General features: G+C 35.4%; 1 protein-coding gene across 1 annotated transcript in view; it reads right to left on the bottom strand.

Annotated features, from left to right (window-relative positions):
* Positions 1-19,833, bottom strand: part of LOC145667970 (sodium-coupled monocarboxylate transporter 1-like) — a 50,545-nt gene that overhangs the window by 13,285 nt on the left and 17,427 nt on the right. The window contains exons 6-11 of the mRNA XM_081735395.1: positions 17,775-17,929; positions 15,258-15,398; positions 14,887-14,995; positions 8,066-8,175; positions 5,748-5,931; positions 379-465 (exon numbers count right to left, since the gene is read on the bottom strand). Of these exons, the coding sequence (XP_081591521.1) occupies positions 379-465; positions 5,748-5,931; positions 8,066-8,175; positions 14,887-14,995; positions 15,258-15,398; positions 17,775-17,929 (786 nt within the window). The remainder of the gene's footprint in view (positions 1-378; positions 466-5,747; positions 5,932-8,065; positions 8,176-14,886; positions 14,996-15,257; positions 15,399-17,774; positions 17,930-19,833) is intronic.

Here is a 19,833-nt window from a genome sequence, read left to right as displayed (position 1 = left end):
TTTTTTCAAAGTCTTTTCGTATGAAGTCCAAAAGACTTTCGAGTTTCTTTAAGAAAACAGTAAATATGCCGGATGGCGACCTATAAATGCATATAATACAAATGTTAACACTTGGTAATTTAATGGCTACAGCTTCAAAGTCAAATTCACAGGTGAATTTTGTAATATCTATTTCAGAAGCTTTTAGACTATTGTGAACAAAGATGCATACACCTCCACGTTTGTGTGAAACACGAGAGAATTTAGTGATAAGATTAAAGTTTTCAAAATTGACCTCCTTAATAAGTGTATAATTTAGCCAATGTTCACCAAGACAAATAACCTTACATATTTATAGGTATATTCACAACAGGTAGAATGACGTTTAGAATGACTTACCTTTGAGTTTGCCCAAGGGAAGAACATCCCTAAGGAAAAGACACCTAACATGGCTCCTCCATTAATTCCTAGGAGACTAGGGACAACCTGCAGAGAAAAAAATGTGTTACAAATTTCCAAAGGAGTTTTAAATTTAATGTCATGATACAATATGAAAATATAATCTCGAACAGATTGGTAGATTCAGATACTCAAAATTCGACCTCTAGCAAATACCATATATATTTTTAATTGAATTATATTAATGATATGATGGCATGCCATATTTACATGATATGTCAGGACTTTTGTTAAATAAATTAGGATTCAAAATTATATTTCTGGGCTTTTTGGCAACCATGGCCATATTAGACCGTAATGTAGGAGGATCATCGGCAATCACACTACCCAGGTAAGTGGACCCGAAGAAAGAGATGGGAAAGGAAGGAAGCAGCATGGGGGCATTATTTTGGGTACCATCTCGACGGCCAGGAACATGTTAGACCATTTAATATTGCAGAATGTAAAAAGGCAACCAAGAAAGTTCTATCGCTTTTTGTGGAGGTCTGTGTTCAATTGACCCTCACACCGTGAGTTGAATGCAAATGGAGATAAGGCGAATGTCAGTTGTTGGTGTGGGTATATCCAACAAACTATCTGGTTGTGGCAGTCCAATTACACCGTAAATTTACGTAAGGACAGAGTGAACATGTGGCCTCCACAAAGCATCATAAGAGCGTTATGCTGTACGAGCTCAAACTGGGGTCAAACGCCGCTGCAGCGAGGCGGAAGATACGTCAGACCTTTGCTGAGGGTGTTGTCACTTGGCGGACATTGCAGCGGTGGTTTAGCAAGTTTAAGGATGGCGATGAAATACTCGAAGACGCACCACATGCCAAAAGGCCAACATATGTACAAAACGAAGATCATCACGGAGCAATTGAGGCAAACAGTGGCCAGACATATGAGGAACTGGGATTACAATTCAGTGTGAATGGAGAAACCATTCGGCAGCACCTCCATCAACTTGGGAAGCACTGAGAGTTGGGTCGATGGATCCCACTTCATTGTACTCCGGATCAGAAGGCAACATGAGCAGACGCCTGTGTTTCTTTGCTGTCTCATCTGAGGAAGGAGTCATTTCTAGACAGGGTGTTAACATATGATGAGAAATGGGTCCTGTACGAAGCTCCAAGTCATCGTCAACATTGGTTAGCATCCCTTGAACAGGTTCCAAACAGCCAAAACCAGCACAGTAACACAAGAAGGTCCTCTTATGTGTTTAGTGAACTGCTTGAGGCATCGTGAATCGGGAACATATACCAGTTGGTCAGAGTATTAATACAAGTGTGTCCTGTAAGCAGTTGAGAAGTGTTCAAGAAAAACCCAACTCTGGAGCAAGCACTTCTGAAAGGCAAAGGTGTCCTCCTGTTAAAGGACAACGCAAAGTCCCACGGGGCTAAGATGGCCCGGGACACAATTCAACGTCTTGGATGGGAAACACTATTCATCCGCCATACTCTCCGGATTGCACAGTCCGTTTATCACCTGTTCCATTCCTTGGACAACCCCTTAGAGGACGCCAATTCTAACCCCTAGTTGAGGTGTAAATTGCACATGAAACCCTCTTCGCTTTACGGCCCACTAAGTTCTACCGCTATCTAATCCATGGCCTTTCAGAACGTTGTCAGAAGGTCGTAGAACAATTCTGTAGTTGCTGCAGTATCCTAAAAATTTCATTGTGCGGACAGGTATCCGTAAAACCGCACTAAAGCATTATTTGTATTACTGCAATTTTATTGTTAATTTTGTGCTCAATCATATACCAACACATATTAAAAGCAGTCTATTAATTTCTTTTAATTATTTTGAGTTTTAGAAGTTAGTGAATATACTGCTTTTTGCTGCTTGTGAAGCCATCCCAAAACTCTTGATGTGACATGTGATTAAAGTTTACTCAAAAGGTAAATTTGCAAAAGAAAACGTTTTTCGTGCAAAGACGGAGCATGCTATGTAGACTTCAATGCGGTTTCCAGCTTTTTTTAACACATCTTAGGAACAGGTCTTAGTAGATGTTCTAACTAATGGCTATTACGCTTATTATTATATTTGCAAGTAATCTTAATAACAGATATTAATTAGAATATAGAAACTAGGGTGGATTGACTGAAATCAGTCTGATTTAAATCACTTGATTTTTTAAATAAAAATCGTTTATTTAAATCAAATTCCGAAATAATTTAAAGTGAAAATAAGTAACGTCCCGTTATTTCGATTATGGAAGATGATAATCATTATAACAATGAGACTCGAATGTACAGTATGTATAGCATAGTATGAAAACAAGTGTCATGCAGAGGATAATTAGGGAAAATCATGTTTTGGACAGGTAACAGGGCAATCCTGTTTTCTTCTCTTCGTAACATAGGGTTTATATTGTAATTCGTTAACTATTTCAACGTGGAAATCACCATCGACATTTAAGACGAAGATTATTTTGTGTGCGCGTCTATATATTTGTTCCCAGATAACAGGGGCGTATTTAGAAGTGTCCTATCCCCTCTCCGGATTTTTTTTAGGATTTTATAATTTTAGGCAAAATTTATGTATTTCATGCCGCAAGCTAGTTACAATTTCTTTAAAAATATGTCCCTGCCAAATATCAGCAACTTTTGTGAAAAAAAAGTGTCATTTTGATAATCGTTGCTGTACTTTTTCCTTAACACTTAACCTTTTAAATTATATCATCTATTTTTAGGTGATAGGATAAAATCTCCATTACTCGATTAAAAAAGTACCAATAAAGCTTTTTACTTCGTTTTTCAAAACTGAAGGCACTGTAGACCACGTTACATATGCTTTCACGCCTCTATGCGTCGAGACATAGGATGTGATGACGTCATAAAAATATTTTTGTTGTGCCTATTTTTACTAATTTTTGGCGGGCCTACATTTTGCGTTCAGAAGACTGAAATTCTGCACACTTGTTCCGTGCACCCTTAGTATTTTTCAGATGCTTTCAGATCTCTGCGTGAAAACAGTGGGGTCCAGAGGGGCTAAAATGAAAAAAATGGGTATTTGTAACAAAAAATAGCTTTCTTCTCGATTTTCCCGCCTAAGATGGAGATATATGAATTGTACCATCTGAAAGACTGTTCTATTCTAAAGAGAATGATGTACGAACCATGATCTTAGGATAAATAGCGATGTCTCAGGAAACTGTTACCTGAAATCCTATTTTATACGGGAATCTGGAGTATTTGAAGATATTTTTTGTCGGGCTTACTTTTGCATCTAGAAGTTTGAAATTTTGGACACTCATTTACTGCACCCCTTAGTATTTTTCAGATTTGTTTCAGATTTTTGTCCTTAAACAGAAACGGTACAGAGGCGTGAAATATTAAAAGGGGATATTTCTTAACAGGGGATAGTCTACACGATGGAGATATTTGAATGCTATCGTTGGAAACTCTGTTTTATTCTGAAAAGAATAATGTACAAATCATAATTCTAGGACAAATAGGGATGTCGGAGGAAATTTTTATATTACATCCGGGTCATCTGGGGTATTTTGGGGATGTTCGTAGCTCATGGTTAAATATTTTTCTCCCCCTTACTATTCAAGATAGAAGCGTGAAATTTTGTACACACATTAGTACATCCTCAGTATTTCCCAGTTGATTTTGAGATATGTGCGTTAACATGGGGAGTCCAGAGGGGATTGAAATTTGAAAAAAATCAAAAAATCCCGACTTCTCTCAAAATTTTCCCCTTCAGGGACAAGATAGGGAAAATGTGAATGTGTCCGTTTTAAAGGCTATTCTATTCTGAAGAGAAGGAGGTATGTATGAACCATGACCCTAGGATAAATAGGGATGATGCTTGACTGAAAGTCTATAATTTACCAGAAAAAAAGCCATAATTTAAAATTGTTAAGAAACATTGTATGGGACTGATATAGGTTAACGATTGGGGATTAATTCAAACTTCAACCCCAATACTTTCACTTAAATGGCATAATTGGCATTTAATACTGATTCGTAATGCTTTTTCTTCAGTTCGCGACTTGTATTATACGAGGAGAAAGATTTGATTTCAATCAAAAAATCGATTTAAATCAAAAAATCGATTTTAATAAAAAAAATCATCAAAAATATTTTTTTAAAAAAATCATCAAGTTTTTCCACCCTGGCAGAAACCCATCGGAAGCGTGAGGAAATGAACGATGAATAATTTGAAGTTTAGCGTATCTTTCAACATGAAAGCTATGTGGGATGTGGACTTACAGCTTAACGCCATATCCGAAATTACATAAGATACGACAAACAGAAGTAGGGTCAGGCGATACAATGAGAAATTAGATGTAATTTATATGAGAAAAGGGGAAGAAAGTGAAAGATATAGTAAAAGTGAGATCCAATGATATAAAGCTGTAAAGAAGACTATTAAAGAACGATATTAAGGTTGATGTGGATATTTGCAACTAGTATGTGGATCACTGTCAGGGAAATAGAAACGTCAATAAATGCGATCTGGAATTTAACAGCGTGGTTTGTTACATATGCAATAACTAAATAAGCAGTAACTTCTTCCAGCAGAATACAACTGTTGGCAACTAACGGCATAGTTTCCAAGGACGTTCGTTACATTCAACTAACGGCATGGATTTATTCAACTAACGGCATGGATTTCGAAACTAAGTTCGTTTGTTAGTTTCTCTGGAGAACTATAAATAGGGCTTTACCTTCCAAAATGATATTTTACTCAGCTCGGTATGATCTACTGACTCATATATGTGTCTTATATTTGGACATTATTTTAATTAAGCAAAATTAAAAATTGAGATTTACGTATAATTTTATGTTTTATTTCACTAACAATGCTTTGTGCACTGTCACCATGCAACTGTCAGAATGAAGTTTCATTCAACATCCATTTACCTCAATAACTTCATGATTCTCCTAGAACATCAATTTTTACGTTTACAAAGAAAATAATTTTTCTTTATTTTCTCATACACTTCTCCAAATCATGACTGATTGGCTCTAAACCAGAAACAACGATACAAAAAGATTACCATGCGTGAAATAACTATGGAACTTTCATGATCTAGAATATTAGAAGTGTGAGTAGTTTATTCATGCTTGTAATAAAACTTTGAAGTTTATGCAACAATCTATGGAATTGCCACTAAAATAATGCCCTAAATCTCTTCTACGGAAACTCCCTTCCTAAGCGTTATCAGATTTCAAACAAAAGAAAGAAGTACCAATTCTTTTGCTTTATAAATGTCGAATTATTTATTTCCTATTACTATAGTATTATACATGATGTAACGCTCATATTTGATGCTACTAAAGTGTCCAGAAACAATTTTATTAATACTTCACCTGTATAACGCCTCCAAGATTTTCCACAACAAACACTAAACCCACACAAATTACGCCAAATATTACAACAACAACTTTCATTATGATGCTTTCACGTTTCTCCGTGATTCTCATTTTCCAATAGCCTTTGAGAAAATCTTCCAGGATTACAGCCGCCATTGCATTTAGTCCAGTAGACATTGAACTGCAAAGAGACAACATATTCGTAAATATTTAACCTTCCATTTAAAATTGTTTCTAAATTTAACATTTATTGCTTTCTAAAAGTGGAAAGGAAACAAAATTCAGACTTTAGACATCTACGTAATATTGCTACCAAACATCTGAAACAACAGGAAATTAAAGGAGGATAGAAATAACAAAAGAAACCTTTAGAAAATACAGGCATTTTCTGACTCATTCAATAGACAGCTTTAGAAGTTACATATGCTTCATTCGAAGTACAATACTATACGAAGCCAGCGATATGAAACTTCACAGATCCACTTGCAGAAAAGTTATCTAAAAGAAAATTAGCTGAATGCATATTCAGTTATTTTGAGTCGTAATTTTATTTTCAGCGCCAAGGATACATAAGATGGCAGAATATTTATAATGACCCAAACTAAGTTGACGTTTCCCTTTATAAGGTAGGTGCAGGTAAATACGCAATGTAAGCGACATTGTATTTTTATTGCCTTAATTTTCATGAAACACAAATAACAAGACATGTCCGTTGGAGACACGCGCCCTTTCCGCGTGTAGAAAAAAAAAGTGTCAATGATACGACTCACTTCTATTTTGTACCCAAGGTAAAAGAAAAAAATGTTTTACATTGTCGTATTTATCAACACAAGAAGGTAATTACGCCAAGTGTATGATTGTACTTGAAACTACTTACATCGTCTGTATTATACGAACCATATTACTATAAAACATGGTTAAATCAAGAAATAGAATAACCAAAGTAAAAGATGAAGATAAAAAGATAAAAAGTAAAAACAAATATCTCCAAAGTTGAAATGAAGTTCCAAACTGAAGAGTTATAGTGCATAGGAAGATAAACAAACAGTGTCACTGTAATGTGACTTAAAAAGAACTACACCGATATTGCATGGAACATGTGAGGCAAATGAAAACATCTTTGTCTTCTGCAGTCAGACCTTCATAAGCCCTGGCGTATTTCGATGCACCATGCTTGGCATTGATTTAGTAGCCATGGCATCACAAATACTGAAATTACACTTACAAAACAAAGTGTTTCTAGATGGACAAGAAATAAGGTGTATATTGATGTAAACAATCGGCAATGTTCTAAGTTAGCACGGTACTAATAACGGATTCTAAACTCTATTGAAATAATAACATCCTTCCATTCTCGAAGCAAACAACACTGCACGGCGTGGCAGTCTCAGCACTGTCACCTAGAGTATTCGCCAAATCGGACTTGTCCAAGACCGTGGCACATATTGGCGGCGCATTTTAGCGGATTTCGTCGGAAACGTCCTAACACTAAACACTTGGCGCATTTAGTTGCACTGGCGTATATACCTGCAGTTACCTTATATTTTAATGAGAAAGCTTCGAAAATATATGAAATGGGGTAGTCGTTGGAGAAAGGATTAAAATTCAATGTTAATCATTTCAAACATCTTTTACTTTTAAGATCTTTACTTGAAACTCCTTTCAGTGCTAAAAGCATCATTTCCAGATATTGTAAATAACTATTATAAGTAAAAAAAAAGTTTCCATTTTCCATTTACTTAAACGGAAGTTACAAACTTTCATGTCTCTTATGTCTTTTCTCTCAACTTTGGTATGCATTTTTAATCTTTGTGATCTCGATGTTCCATATGTTAAGATTCTCAGCCATCGATTAGATGTTCAAGTTTTTAAAGAAAAATAAAGCGTACAATATGTAAATATGAAAATAAAAAGAAACATTAAACGTACATTTTTGTTTATATCTAGCGCACATTTATATATGCTCAATATTGGTATATCATTTTCAGAAAAAAAAACTCAGCTGTATAAAACCGAAGACAATTTAGTACACTCACATCAAACAATGACCTTTAATATATGCTAAAACTTTATTGAAAATGAGTAATGAGAAGTGTACGTAACGTACCGCTGTGTAATATTTGCTTGCTAACAATTATATACAATTGTATGCGTAAAGAATTTGTCCAAACTCATAGAACAAGATATCTTGGTCGGAATTTACTTTTCGTTCCTTCTGCAGTATTACCTAACAAAATTTGCGACCAGAGACAAGTATCTACTGGTGTGACTTCCGTTCCCGCTGCTATCTTTATTATTGTTGAAGTACTACATACCTAAGAGCGGCACTAAAAACTCCAGCAATGAATAAACCTGGTAAGCCTGGAATATGTCTTGAAGTATCCATCACAAATAAAGGTAATAACTGGTCCCGAGCTTTTGCCAGCTAAAATATAAACAAATGTTTCACATTATCCATAAATTGCATTTGACACTCATGTCAGGAGTTCAGACAGGACGGTAATTTACTTGCAAAACTATTTAAGTTTAAAAATAAAATATATACAGCGAGAGAGTAGTCTCTACGCTGGAAAGAGCCATGATAGTGTTGTAAGTAGGTGTTCTCTTTTAGGTCGAAATGGGAAAAAATGAGAGAGAAGGCCAAAGATCGAATATTGACAGATGTAAATGTAGCTCTAAACAATTCTGATTCATTGAAGCCACATTGATTATACATATAATGATAAATGTATTGTAACATAACATTTTCCTAGTGTCAAACTAAACTTTAACCTACTGGCATTATACATTCATCCATACATCACTCAAAAACAGATTATCGTTATGAGCACGAAAACATGAGAATAGCATTAAAAGAAGTTAAAAGTATTTATTTTAGAATGTTGAAAGTATTATATTTTCAGCAGGATAAGTACCAGGAGTCATGCCTTTTATCCACCATGTAATCTATTTTTATCTTATTTTTTTCTTTCCTAGCTCACCTCATAAATATTTCCTCTTATATATATTTCCTCTTCGTATTGAATTTGTTGGTAAGCACCTGTTGTATTCTGCTTAGACTTGGCTCACTGTCTGCCAACATCACGGTATCGTCCGCAAATATAAACGTGTGTATTTTCTCCCTATGAGCAGTTATTGTTAGACTGTAAGTGACGTTTAGTTTTTTGTAATGTCTCTTTAAAGTAGATATTAAAGAAAAAGTGATGACAATTAATGTCCACTTGGTGAGAAAAATGTTGCCACCATTTTCTTTCCAACACTTCTTGATCTTTTGACTATCATAGGTGCTTCTTCGCCAGCAAACCACACAGGCGATTGGCGTTTTGTTTCGGAATCAAATTGATATATCCATGTTTCGTCACCAGTAACTATTGTATGTCTGACACCCTATTCGAATAAACATTGTCAAATTTCTGGAGCCTGTCTTGACACCATTCGACACGAGGCTTCTTCGGAGCATCTGTCAACCTGTGGGGCACCCAACGTGACGAAACCTTCCTCACACGCAAATGTTTGTGTAAAATGTTTGAAACACTCGGCGAACTAATTCCAAGGGCACACTCAATGCTACTGTAAATCAAACGCTCATCTTCCCTGATCATCATCACCACAGCATCAATGTTTTCTTCCGTGACAGCTGTGGACGGCCTCCTAGTGCGCCCCTCATCATCGAGCGAGGCCTGGTCCCATTTGAATTCAACATACCAGAGACAAACTGTTGCACGTGATGGTACACTGTCCCCAAATGCAGCAGATAAACGTTCAAATCACTGTGATTCATTTAAATCACTTATTTGATCCTGCAAAATCATCCTTCGGAAATCTCTCCTTTTCAATTCCATGGCTGAAGCTCAAATAACGACAAGTGCAGCAACTTGGTAACACTGCTCTTAGTAACGAGTGGCGTGATTGTTACGAAACTAGTTGAGTTCACTTGCAACGGAAGGAAGTTCCTTTCAACGGAATTGTTTTCACTTCCGGCGTTCCAGTTGTTCACATCTCAAAACTTTTCTAGTGTCCCTCGTCGTATTTTTGCCTTACACCTTTCTAAGTTGCTCTTGCTATCTTTCGTTCTATTTAAGTTTTTGCCTTCTGTTCTATATACAAGTAATATTTTATTCTTTGCTTCCTGTAATTTATGTCTGAATTCTTCAGTATCAGGACCTTTTTGTTCTATTCTAAGAAGAATTATCTCTTCTATCAACACTTAATGCAAATATTGCTTCCCGCTGCCATTTTCATTTTAAAATCAAACTGATTATCTGTGAGCAGTTCGTCTTTTTATTGAGGGGTTGAATCTTTCATAGATTATTGAAGATTTATGAAACATGAATAAACAAGCTCATCGTTCTTTTATTGTCGCACTTCCAAGCACCTTCTTCTTTTTGATTTTGCAACTACCTTGCTCTTCTGGAAGTCTTCCTTTCTTCATAAATATTTTAATTAACTGATACAACCTGCCATAAACTATCTGTTCCAAACTTTGTATGATTTCTCCTGATATCTCATCTACACTTGGTGCTTTTCCATGTTTTAGTTGTTATAATACTTCGTCATACTCTGATCTGAGTATGAAGCTTTCTCATACTTCTTTTACTTATGTATTTTTAGTTCTTCTAATTGATTGTTGCTTCCATAGAACCTTTCTAAATAATCTAGTCATGTTTTCATTTTTAAAGTCATAGAACAAATCAGTTCTTTTAATAAATAGATCTTTGGTATCCGTGGTTTGAAGTTTCTCTTACTCTTCTTATAACACATATTTAGTCTTCCTGTGTTCATATCCTTTTTATGTTTCTTCACGTACTTGTCTTAACTACTACTGCTTGCCAAGTTCTGTATTTTCAAATGAACTGATTCCTTATTCTTTTATGCTGTTCCTTAGCCTCATTGTTATTGGCATTTTGCAAATTTCTTCTCTCATACATTAATTTCAGATTTTCTTCACGATCTACTCTTTCCCTGTCATGTTCTCTTCCCAGTCTAATACTTCTCTCGGGGTAGTAAGAAGACCATTATTTATGAATGGCTACTCCCAGTTGCTTCCTTCCCTCATTTGTTCTTGTGCTTTCGTATTTAGTGTATTCATCGCGGAACTTTCTTCAGTGTTTTTATTCTTTAGTTTGACTGTCTCAAGCTATTAATTGTTATTCTTTTCCTTCGATATTGTTAATTCCAATTCATTCTTTATCATGACTAAGTTGAGGTTACCATCCATATCCGGTTTGGGTGATCTCTGTCGTTCTTAATTTGGTTTTTAGAACTTTCCTTAATCCAGATTATATCTTAGTTAATCTCTTGACATTTTCTACATATACGCACTGTACTTATGTTTCTTGAACCAAGTATTTGCTACTACTAACTTGTTATTCCTGCAAAATTTAATCAGGCGTTTTCCTCTTCTGCTGCGCTTTCCAAGTCCGTATTTTTCAACTGTCTGCGTCCCAATTTCCTATCAGAATATTTTTTTCTTCTTTTAAATCTTAAATGTCATTTTCAACAGCTTCAAAAACTTTCTCTACTTCAAATACGTAAAATACTTCCTCACTGTTTAAATTTAATTCTATATAACTAATATACAGACGTGTTCAAAATTATTAGACTCAAGCTCGAAAAATGCAAAATTGATGTAGGGGTCTTAATTTCAGAGTTCTAGAACATTTAATTTAATGGTTAAACCACCAATATAGGATCCTTTATTTGTTTACTGTACAGTTTAAGTGGTGATATCACCATTGAACAGCAGATGAAATTAGTGAAGGGGAGGAATTCTGAAAGTGGTGTTTCAGTTGTAGATAGCTATTGTGGCAACTATCCGCAAGTTACAGTCTGAAGTGTTGTGGCGGTTGTCGTAAGAAGTTAACGGCATTCAAAGTGTTCAACAGTTCGAATGGGCCAGTTTAAAATGATCGTGACGTGTTTCGTGTAATAATCCTTTATTCTGTGTAATCCTGTAATAGCAGCATAATAGGAAAAGCAAAAGAACTTTCTCTGCGTAAAATGGAAGTTAACAAAATACTTCTGGTGGAAATAAGATATACACGGCAATACATTTCTAGTAGAGTTGGGATAGAACAAAAATTTGTGAGTAGGCTGTCTGTTGAAATAAACAAGAACCAAAATAGGGTTGGGAAGTGTGAGTGAAAACCAACGCTATCGCTAAGAGTTATCAGAAAACTAAAAGGATTGGCTCTGGGAAACAGAAGTGACACTTATAATAGATTTAAGCATAAATGTGGCTGAGTATGGCGCAGACATTTGGCCTGAAAGTGTTTGAAGGATTCCTTGTGTCGAGGAAATAAAAGCACACGGTCAAGAAAAAAAGACAAAAATTAGAGTATACTCCAATCATAGCAAAGAAGCGCCTCGAACGGGCACAAGGCCTAGAATATTGGACTGCTGACGATTGGAGAATAGTGTGTTTCAGTGATGAATCATGTATCTTTGTGTCTGATGAATGTCTACAATGTATGGGACGTTGACCTGGGAGGAATACAAGTTGGAATGTCTTTAATAAACCATGAAGCATTCTACTTCAGTCATGGTCTGGGTGCGTGATCTCTGTCTTCGGGCCTGGAAGACTATATATAGTAGAAAAGACAATGAAGCACGACTAATACCTACAAGTTCTTCAAGAAGAACTGCTTTCCCAAACAGCACTCTGGTTTGATGTCGTACAATTCATCTTTATGCATGCTGGAGCCCCATGCCATCGGGCCAAAACTGTGACAAAATTCTTCGAGGTCAACGAAATTAGTGTTCTTCCGTGGCCAGGCACTAGTTCTGATATGAACCCGATTGAAATCTTTTGGAGCTTCATGAAAAAAAAAAAGCTAGAGAAGAAGCAAATTAGAACCAAACTTCAATTGATCAAGATCAACAATTTGTGGTATCACAATCAGTCGTTTTTTTTTATAAAAAATGTTCCGGAGGGGGCACACGTAGTATTCCGTTGGGGCACTGCTGATACTATTTTATTTATTATATTATAAACGTATTATTTTGGTCTCGTCAGGGGAGAGGGCACTTTCCGAGTCCCGGAGGGCAGTGCCCCCCAAAAACATGTCTGAAATAAACAGTGATCACGATGCTGAATTGAAGGCAAAATGTGTTAAACTCGTACATAGGATGCCATAAAGGATAAAAAGACTTAATAAAGAATAAGGGATTTCATAAGAAATATTAATCTTTGTAATAGAGATAATTTTCTTGTAAGTATTCAATTTCATTTTTTGTTTCCAATTTGGATATACATACTTAATAGTAATTATATTTGAATGTTACGTACGCATTTGTTTTATTGATATTGAAAAGAATACGTCACCCACTAGAAATTAGGACAGAGTTACAAAGCAGTAATTTGGACTAAGTTCGAACGTATTTTCTCACGTAATATTATAAGAACAGTAAAATATTCAGAAACTAAATGTTGAGTCTAATAATTTGAACACGTCTGTATGCACACCACATATTGTAAGACAAGTTACTAAGTAAAAAAAGTATAGGTATTCGTGCAAGATGGTTCTGGGTATCATATTATATAGAACATTCAAAATTCTCTTCCAAAAAATATACAGAGGTTATGGGCCCGCGATTATGAATCACATTGAATATCACCTACTTTTGCTTTCTCATGCAAGGAAATTACAATTCAAAAAAAATCTGCTTTCCATAAATATCCGACAAAATGATAGCATACGGATTGACCAATCTTACAATCACCAATATAGTCAAACTTCTTGATTACACGCCATCCTGAGTTAAAGCTTTGGAGAAAACTGAAGAGAAAGATAACTAATAATATGCTTAACTTGCATTGTATTCAATAGCTACCTTTAAACACACTCCAACAATCAGCACATATATATATATATACAGGGTGCGGCACGTCCTGTGCAGACAGATGGTCGTCTGTTCCTGGGAGCATTTTGAACCGATCCTGTACGCCGCCATTTTTCAATCAATTCCTGAATGGTGCTTTTTGCTGGCACAGAACGTCCTGGAAATTAACTATAACACATAAATGAAATGTAATGTATTGAATATGACTACTCACCTTCACAGCAGCCTTCACAGCAGGTGCTGAAAGTGTCCTCCGCCCACTTCAACACACATGTGAGCACGATTGAGGAGATTCATATATACCCTTGTCACTTCTTGTGTTGTAATGCTATTTGGTGACATCCTGGATCCTGGTCTTGAGTTCTTCAATTGTGTGTGGATTTGTTTCGTATACTCTTCCCTTTAACACTCCCCATAAATAAAAGTCACACGTGGACAAGTCTGGTGACCGAGGAGGCCACAAGCCTTTGCTGATTGTCCTCTCTGTGTAAACATCTCATGCACAAGGGACAATGATGCAGCTGATGTGTGGCATGTTGCACCATCCTGCTGAAAGTAACATAACTGACGCTCCTCTTTGGTCAAGTGTGTATAAGGTTGACTTTTGAGGACTTCTCGTCGTTATCTCCTCCACCTGCATCTTTAATTCAGGTGTGCAGACAGATGGTCGTCTGTTCCTGGGAGCATTTTGAACCGATCCTGTACGCCGCCATTTTTCAATCAATTCCTGAATGGTACTTTTTGTTGGCACAGAATGTCCTGGAAATTTCTCCCGAAACAAATTCTTTGTTTTCACAAAAGATCCAGTGAGAATGAACCCTTCAACAATGGCAACACGCTCGGGTATCGAGTACGGCATTATCACACACTGACACTCACCCGGCTTAACACAACGAGGCCTTTTTCTCAACTGGTTTCGACAAGTTTCACTGGCTGCGGCTGCACATGACTGCTGCAGGTCACGTAAGTCGATCCGACCTCGACACGCCATCTCTTGTTAGGAATGTAGATTATTTAAGTGTTGCCAAAAACACAATATACCAGAATATTACGACGGGCCGGTTTTACGTGCCGCACCCTGTATATATATATATATATATATATATATATATATATATATATATATATATATATATATATATATATATATATATATATATATATATATATATATATATATATATATATATATTTGCCTATTGGTTGTTTTGTATATGAAGTATGCATACTAAACCAACTCTACAACATGATTTAGTGAAGTAGTTTTGAGAAAAACATTCCAGTACTTGCTCACCTTAGTTGTAAGTGGATCACAATCATAATATGAAGCAAAAATTAAAAGCCCTGAATAGGAACACATCGAGGCCAAAGAAATCGCTCCAAATACAAAAGCCCAGAGAGCGCTGAAATACAAAACAAATAATAATTAAAATACTTATCGCTTTATCGTCATACTCTTCAGTAAAAGAGGGTTTGTTTATCTCCCGATTAAACGAAATCAAGCTAGTATTTCCGCATAATATAGTGGAAAAATTGATAATAATTACCAAAGTAAAAATTCATAAAATTTAAAATCTTTATTAATTTGGGAACTAGCAAAATCATATTAAGATTTCATGATATCTACAGAAGAATTTGCCACTACAAAATATTATCGACACTTACATTCTTGCTTTCCGCAAAGTAGAGAGAGCAAGGTATCTTTGAACCATCATCTGATTACAGGCATTTATGGACAAATAGTGACCAAGACCTCCAAAAGCTACGTTCCAGAAAGTGTGCCGAATCAAAGGATTTGGATCCATACTAAAAGAAATGTTTTACAGAAAATACAATATTTTAGTGGATTCTAACATAACAAAGAATATCAAAGTATTATTAAAATCAATAGTTAAGATAATGTTGATGACTATTTAGCCAATTATATATTTTGGTTGCTACAATTACATTTTAATTGGAAAGATCAAACTGGACTAATTAATTTTGCTAATTGTAAATGTATAAGACGTCTAAAGAAAATTAAGTAATGGAAACCAAGCCATTCAGTTGTCTCCTTTATGGAATTACGCTCTGCTTATTCAACTATTTCGTTTCCACAGTGTGTTGACTATATTGACAACTCAATTCAATGAGTATATTATTGCCCTCCGAGTCACCTGAATTGGCGATGGCATCAGCCAATAAGCTCGCAGCGCGCTGCTAGTAAACCTTCAGAGCGGAATCTAATCATTGATAATTGATTTTGTTCGTATTTGTAGACAATTATGAATGATTGGATTCGTCGTTGAAGGTGTTGTAACAGTGCACTACGAGCTTATTGGCTACTGCCATACGTTAATTCAGGTGCCGCGGAGTATAGTAATTTATATTTCCCTTGGTTGGTTGATTTCACCTTTATCGTCCCGTTGAGCATTGACGTCTGTATGAGAAAAACGCCTACAGATTAACGTGGTATCCTAATGACATGAACTCCTGCTGAGATGTATTTGCTTTGAGCATGTCACATTATAGAAAGAAAAAAAATACAAGGTGAGCATTCAGCATTCTAATTAAGCAATATTACAGAGAATTAACTACCTAATATACTTATATATTTATGTAAAATATTGAAATTAAAGCTATTTAAGCTAAATAAAAAGGATGGTAAATGCTAATAATTTAATATGAGTTGGGAGATTGAAGAGAGAGACACCAAGCAAGAGAAATCCATGAAGCAATAAAGTCACAATGTTATTAAACACAAATTTATATTTTCGCGAATCGAACCAAACACTGTTAGATTCATGTATGAAGTTTATATAATTCTTTAACGATTTCGCGAGAATATTTAGGAATATAGTGTACACAAGAACAGCAGAAAGCAGAACTTTTACTTATCTGAATGTTGTCACAAAATTCATACACTACATTTTTTTGGTGAAGGATTAGAGAAACATCATACGTTCTTCATTACCTGATATAAGTTTTTAATATGCCGTTTAAAGCTTTATTCATTAAAAGAACTTAATTGAAATTCTCACTGTCAGTTACTATATATTTAGGCGATGGGCTTTGTGTTATGGTATTACGACCTAATACCTCTTACTTTACTCTTTGTTAACATCAGGTCATTTCATCAACACAATGTACTTCTAGAGCCTCTCTTACTAGAAGAAAGATGTTGGGAAAGTAGCTCTCAACTTCTTGACATACGAACACACGTTTTCTATATCTTATTCATCGCCTTGCCGATCTCCGTCTGAAATATATTTTCTTTCGCTTACTAGTATTCCATCCACTGTTCTAGTCATTCTACAAGTTGATGTTGAAACGGACAATCTATATACGTTAAATATTCTTTTCATGTTACATCTAAAAAGTGCCACTCCCACAGCCGACGAACGTGACATCCTTCATATATATCATTTACCTGATGATCTTTTGCATTTGTTCAAATGTTTGCACAATGTCTAATTTTCATATCAACTTTGGGCTTTCTCTTTCTCATCATCCGTCCCGAGTAACACTGAGACACAAGAATTACCTGCATATATCTAATTAACCAAGTATGTAAATGTTGCGTGCACGCACAGCATTTCATCTTTCATTATGTTTATTTCATACCAGCACAATTCATTGTTTATGTACTCGATTATCCTATGTTCAAATAAATAAATTAAATTTAAAAAACTGCGCCATCTTCTACTTATACCTGCTCGAATTATACAAGTGTTTCGTTTTCTAGCAAGTATATTTAATTTCTTCACACTCAATCATATGTTTCTTATGTTTTCATTACTTATCATTTATCTAGTGCACTTAGACCATCAACCAATCATTGCATCATATATGTCGAAACACCAGCCCAAAGAGAGGGCGCAACCCCCTATTGGCTAGGATTAGTAGCCTTATTCACAAACAAATCACTCAATAATGATAGGACTAATTGACGAAGAAAGAACGTCCTTTCAATCTTTAATCCTTTACTCTTACAAAACTGAACTTGATATTGAAATAATTCATTACCAGGGTAGAGAATTTGAGTTGCTTTAACACAGTCATTTTTAGCCGTATACGTTTCCAATATAAAAATACAGTGATCTATCTAACACTTATAAGAACTTTCTTACATGAATTTGTTTAACTATTGTTATGAAACTATTGTTGTTAACTATTGTATTAGTAACTTACTGAGTTTCTTACTTGAAAAATTCTATACGTTGACTATAATAATTTCTTTGCCAAACAACTCCTAGACCCCCGACGTCGAAGGTGCCTTTAATAATAACAAACAACATGGATCCGACCATAATTAGTGTCTGGAAGACATCTGTCCATACTACTGCCTTCAGACCTCCCTGGAAAAATATACATGCGAGTAATATCTAGAGTACAAACTTCAATGGTTAAATCTTTGAATTGCTTTAAATGTTTAATTGCATTCGTACTATCCTCTAACAATGACCAGGAACAAGAGCTTTTTGCACTACGAATTTGAAAATTTCGGGTTTCGTTTTTCATATTTCGCGTTTTATCTCCTGACATTTTTACAGTTGAAGGGTAAGGGGAAAAAACAAGGAATGTCACAAAACTGCATTTTCGAGATAACGGCGTTTTAATATTGAAAACCGCGTACAAAGAATAGGATTATGAAATCTTTTGCCACTTTTTACATGAACATTCCTACATCTACGCATGCATGGCATAGATAGTCAAATAGTGCCAACAGTCACCAACAGATAGGACAAAGGACCCGAAAAAGCACATACATGGACATTCCTTGTTTTTTCCCCGTACCCTTCAGTTGTTCCTTTTATTCATTGATCAACACAGAAATAAACCATTAAATATCTAAAAACAATTACACTGAATATTTCACTTGACATTGTAAACTTCACTTATAGAAAATTGTATTTTTGAAATTAAATTGAACAAAAATCAGCAGTAGTAGCGTAACTAGAATTTTTCTCAGGGGGGCCCAATAAAGGGCCCAAGAAAATTTTGAGGGGGCCATCTCCAATGTAGTAATTTAATCGCTGCATTTAAAATATGTGTGGCTGGTAGATTTAAGTTGAAGCAGAGAAATACACTTCTACAGGTCGAGAAAATAACTTAGAGATTCATGCCTCGACTTAAAAGGGGATCTTTCTATTCTTGCGGGCAGCAGCAAACTTATCAACAACTTAATCAAGATCTAACGATTTAGCAATTTTCTTCAATATAAAGTAATCCTAAGTTTTTCAACCTATCATCAATCATTGAATTGCCTATATATCTTTAATCTTTTCAAACATGAGAATGGCCTTTCACATGTAGTATTAGAAACTGATATAGTCGCAGAGATTATATCTAACTAGTTGGTTTCTAGGAATGCGTTTTTGTAGACGCAAAGATCACGAAATTCACCAAGAAATTAACTTGGTTTTCTATAGTCTTCATACAACTTAATTGTGTTTGGGAGGATTTTGAGTTTAAATTTAAACATTTCCAGATCACTCTCATAATACTGGGCCAAATGCTCCACAATTTTGTAATTTAGAAAGTTTTCACCTTTTGGATGTAGAGTGGTGATTGATCTAATGATTTTGCTACATGATCCAAAGCGTTTTTCCGTCTCAGTGATTGCTTTATCAATAGTAGGCAGGAAAATGTCTCTTAGTATATTATCTTTAGAAAATTCGTTTTCTGCCTCCAATGAAGGAAGAGGTTAATCCAAAATGAATTTGTGATATTTCGATGGGGAATGTCTAATTCGTTTCCACGAGGAACCCCTATACCCTATCTGTTTCCGGCTCTGGAATTTCAGGACCATTTTCTATGCATATCCACAAATATTTTTGATAAATTTGTTCGAGTGTTGTTCGTTGGGAGTCATATTCTCCAGACCACATTTTCGACAGCGTTTGAACTAGTGAATCTACAAGAATCAAACCTTCCGACATGTCTGCATCTACTTAAAATAAGACAAAGCTCAAAGTTACAGCATGGCAGCAGTAATATTAAATTTTACCCGAAAACATTCCATCTCGTATAGATGACATTTATTTCCTGAATGGAATGATGGAAGTAAATAAATATCACAAGTTCCAGATTTGGTTTAATACCGCATAATAATATAAATAGTTGTTTGGTAGATAAACTGTATTAATAATAATAATAATAAAGTAAAATGTGATGTACGAGGATAAAAGTGCTTACGAGAAAAACGTCGCACAGAAGCAGGAACTGAACTCTAACAGAACAGTGATTTGCCGTTCCACTC

This window comes from Thermobia domestica, chromosome 13 (assembly GCF_964235325.1).
Source record: "Thermobia domestica chromosome 13, izTheDome1.hap1.1, whole genome shotgun sequence".
In the NCBI taxonomy this organism is placed as follows: Eukaryota; Metazoa; Arthropoda; class Insecta; order Zygentoma; family Lepismatidae; genus Thermobia; species Thermobia domestica.
This window is presented reverse-complemented; position numbering and strand designations above follow the sequence as displayed.